The sequence below is a fragment of the Aegilops tauschii genome, chromosome 1 (assembly GCF_002575655.3).
Source record: "Aegilops tauschii subsp. strangulata cultivar AL8/78 chromosome 1, Aet v6.0, whole genome shotgun sequence".
In the NCBI taxonomy this organism is placed as follows: domain Eukaryota; kingdom Viridiplantae; phylum Streptophyta; class Magnoliopsida; order Poales; family Poaceae; genus Aegilops; species Aegilops tauschii.
In genome coordinates, this window is record NC_053035.3 from 73,113,467 (window position 1) to 73,117,833 (window position 4,367).

At 45.8% G+C, this 4,367-nt stretch overlaps 1 protein-coding gene across 1 annotated transcript; it reads left to right on the forward strand.

Annotated features, from left to right (window-relative positions):
* Nucleotides 1–2,511: 2,511 nt before the first annotated feature.
* LOC109777429 (uncharacterized) lies at nucleotides 2,512–3,885 on the forward strand. Its single transcript, XM_020336064.3, has one exon. It carries the CDS (start codon nucleotides 2,601–2,603, stop codon nucleotides 3,516–3,518), a length of 918 nt encoding a protein of 305 aa, XP_020191653.1. The 5' UTR covers nucleotides 2,512–2,600; the 3' UTR covers nucleotides 3,519–3,885.
* The last annotated feature ends 482 nt before the right edge of the window (nucleotides 3,886–4,367 follow it).

The window sequence follows — 4,367 nt, forward strand, 5'->3', positions numbered from 1 at the left end:
CGAAGTTCCAACACTAGCCCCCGTTCATAGATGAATTCTTGAGAAAGGCAAGAGTCAAAGTAAGATCAACTTCAACCTTCTTTTCACTCGGACCTCAATCCATTCGGGGGCTAATGATGAGGACATAGACCTGGGGTAGGGTAATAGGCCTGACCTATACGTCCTACCTAAGGTCCTTGTCCTAGAAGCAAAGAAGTTCAAGAGAAAATAGAGATGGCTCAACAAAGGTGTCGAGTGCAATCCACTCGACCTACCATTCACTCGGAGATCCCTCCTTATTTAGGTCACTCAACCACTCAACCACTCGACGTGCAGAAGACCTAAAGCCACTCCGCGCAGCAACGGTCGGGCGTTTACTCATAGACTTAATGATCATTTATAGCACTTTATTATTGACGTTACCTGTAACGCTCTCGCTTTATGTACATTGAATCCTATGTAACGGAGGGGAGCTGGGGTCCTGGCGCACTCTATATAAGCCACCCCCTCCTCTGAGACAAGGGTTCGCACCCCCTGTAACTCACACGCATATAATCCAGTCGACCGCCTCTGGGCTCCGAGACGTAGGGCTGTTACTTCCTCTGAGAAGGGCCTGAACTCGTAAAACTCGTACGTACAGCTTCTCCATAGCTAGGATCTTGCCTCTACATCCCTACCCCCATTCTACTGTCAGACTTAGAACCACGACATAGAGTACTCCTTTCTTTTTCCCTACTACACCAACCTACACACACTGACCATTAATTGCGGCCTGTTTAATTCGACCGAGACGAGGGATTCTCCATTCCAGTGCTCGTTTTTCGGAGCAGGAAAATGTAACGCGGACGAATAACATTTACTACGTGGATAGGTGATCGATGCTCGCGGAAGTTTGGGTGTGAACTCTCTCTGCCCCGTCACGGCCACCGACTGGCCAGCATTTCGATGTTCGTTCCCCTTCCCCTGTTCCTCCCGACTAAGTTTTTTTACCGGTGGCGGGAGCTACCGGCACAGCTCCAGCCAATCACCTTGCACCACCGCACACTGTAGTTTATACCACATGCAGTATAACACTGTTTGCTCATATTTACTAAATGTTTGTATTTCACCACCCTGGCCCACCATGTGATGTCATCCACATGCATGTATGTCAAGAATGTGACACCTCTCATCTCTTTTCCCTTACACAATAAATCCATACTTTTATTTCAGCTTTGCTAATTTAACTCGTCCGTATCTTTTAAACCATAATTTTATTATTGAAACTTTTTATATATATGAACTTGTGGCGTTCAGACCTTTAAAACAAGACCAATTTTGAATATATTTCAAACACGTTTGAATTTCAATGTTTCAATCGATTTATTTCACTTCAACTATTTCAGTCAGTTGAAATTCTGATTTCATTTATTTCAAAAAATATTTTGAATAATTTCAAGCAATCGTTTCAGATAACAAATTCACAAATTATTTCACTCGGTTCAAGAATCCGGTTTCATTTTTTTCTTACAACCATTTCAATTATTTCAGACTTACTACACTTTTTCAAAATACTATTTCATTTACTTCGGATAAGTCTCCACTATTTCAAAAAGAATGAGCTAATATATTTCAATAATTTCATAACATATTTCACTTCTTCAAAATACTTTTTATAGAAACACTATTTTGACCCAAGCTGATTTCACTACAAACCCTTCACCCCATTTCAAAAACACATGTTTCACTCATTCCAAAACATAATTTCACATAAAAATGAAAACGCATTTCACTCATTGCTCTTGTTCTAAACAGCTCCAAACATCGTATTTACTTCAACTATTTCAAAAAACAGATTCACAAAAAATTTCACTCAATTCAAGAATCCAGTTTCAGTTTTTTCTAAAAACTTTCAAAAAAATTCAGATGTATTTCACTTTTTTGAAAACCTTTTCACTTATTTTGGATAAGACTCCAGTATTTAAAAAAAAATGAGTTTATACATTTCAATAATTTCATAACATATTTCACCTTTTCAAAAACATTTTCAAATTTTCAATCTTTTGAAACAAACTGATTTTAATACTAAAACCCTTCACGCCTTTTAAAAAACACAAGTTTCACTCATTCCAAAAACTTAATTTCACTAATATTGAAAACCGATTTCAAATGAATTGAAACATTCAAATTTAAACATTTCTGAAATGTATCAAATTGGTCTTATTATAGAGGGCTTAAGGCTAGGAATTCAATTATATAAAAAGTTTCATAAAGGAGTTTATAGTTTAAAATATATCAATGATTTAAAAGAGCAAAGATGAAATAAAAGGGTACATTTAGTGTGTAAGAGAAGAGAGAGACTTTGACAACTTTTCCTGCCATGCATGCATTGTGGGGGCCTGGAGCCGTATATGGTCTCCGATAGGCTTGGTATGAAAACAACCAATAATTAATTGGTGGACCCCCGCACGAATCACGATGCATACGTGGATGATGGATGCTTCACCGGTAGCTCCCTTGACCGGTAGAAGAGACTTTGCGCTGTTCCTCCCAGTCTGCCCATCCACTTTCCTTCACTTCAGTAGCTCACTTTCCTTCTCCTCAACCACCACCCGGCCTCTTCCCTACGTGCTCGCCGATCGATGGAGTGGACACCAAAGCAGCAGGCTCTCGGCGGCCTCGGCCTCGCCGGCGTCTGCCGGGAGACCTGCCGTGTGATCCGCCGCGCCATGCTCCCCAACTTCGTCAACCTCGGTCCCCCGCTGCTCTCCGCGCTCTTGCTCGCCACCTCCGCCGCCATCCGCGCCCTCTGCTCCCGCGTCCTCTCCGACCTCCACCACGACGGCCCCGGCCTCCTCCGCCTCGTCACGGACCGGCTCGCCTTCTTCCTCCTCGTGGCCGTCTCCATCGGCGTCGTCCTCCTGCTCGTGCTCCTCTGCGCCACCGCCGCCTACGTCTTCTGCATCGCCTCCCTCTACTGCACCGGAGGCGACCTCCGCGCCGCCGATCGCGTCCTCAGGGGGTTCCCCACGTTCCCGCTCGCGCGGCTCGTCTACACGTTCCTCCTCTCCGCGGTCCCCTTCCTCGTGATCTGCGCCTCCCTCTCCGTCGCCGCCCTGTTCCATCCCCAGGAGCTGCTTGGCTCTCCTCCGGACAAGACCATGCTGCCGCTGCAGCTGCTGGGATGGGCCGCATGCCTCGCCGGCGCGGCCTACGTCGCCGTGGTGTGCCAGCTGGCCTGCGTGGTGTCCCTGCTCGAGGATGCCATGCTCTTCGGCGCCCTGCGCAAGAGCCGTGCGCTCGTCGCCGGCAAGTTCTGGGCGGCCGCCGGCGTCTTCGGCACGCTCGACGGTTGCATCTTCGCCGTGGTGCTCGCTTTCCGGGCTCTGGTGGTGGACGATGCGCTGGGCCTCGGCCTCGGGTTCCAGGTGGCCGCCGGGGCGGCGATGGCGGTGGCTCTGTGCGCGGTCGTGCTGTTGACGCTGGTGGCGCAGCCGGTGGTGTACATGGTGTGCAAGAACCACCACCACGAGGTCGTCGACAAGGTTCACCTCGACTGAGTACGGGCGGCCGTGACACGGGCGTGGAGCTGCTGCAGCCCGTCAAGACGGTGCAGATTCCAGCGACTCTGACTAGCCAGCTGCATCCTGTCCACGACTCCATGGTAGCAACTTGAAGAAGATTTGCTTAAGTGGTACAGTAGCTTAGTAGTAGTAAGTTGCTGTAGTCCTAAGTTTATGTCAACTCTCGTCGTGACTCGTGAATTTATGTCTGATTATCACTGCACCGGATGTGCATGCGATTATATATGTGTGAGGGTCTGTGAGACCCTGAGTAGTAGTGCTGGATAGGAGTTTGATATATTTTATATGGCCAAAGCGTGTAATCGTGGTCACATAATTCTGCAAAGATGCTTATTTACTTGCACGTCCTGTCATTATTATTGTGACCCTGCTACCGTTTCATTTTTTTTTCTCAAAGAGAAGAAATTGCTTCATTGGAATTGGTACAGTAAGTCATTTTAGAAAAAATATATTTGGCACAGTATGTGAAACTATAAGGATGCAACAAATATTTGGAAAGACAAACCCCTCCAAATGTTATTTAGAAAGCTACAAGGAATTTAGTCTGTTATTCGCAAAAAAAAAAGGAATTTAGTCTGTCAAAGAAGAGGTCAATAATATGCCTGATATTTTCAGTTTTGTTTGTCATAGATGTGGTTATTAGATCGTATCTTCATATTGCTTTCATGATTATTAGTGTGTGTGCGCGCGCGTGTTTGTCTTGTCATACTTAAAATCTCAACCATCTATGATCCGTCTAGATATTCCATCTAGCAGCAAGTATGATCTCCAATGAATATGGGTGCTTAATCCTAGAATTGACAATAATGAGAGCCTCGGAGGTGC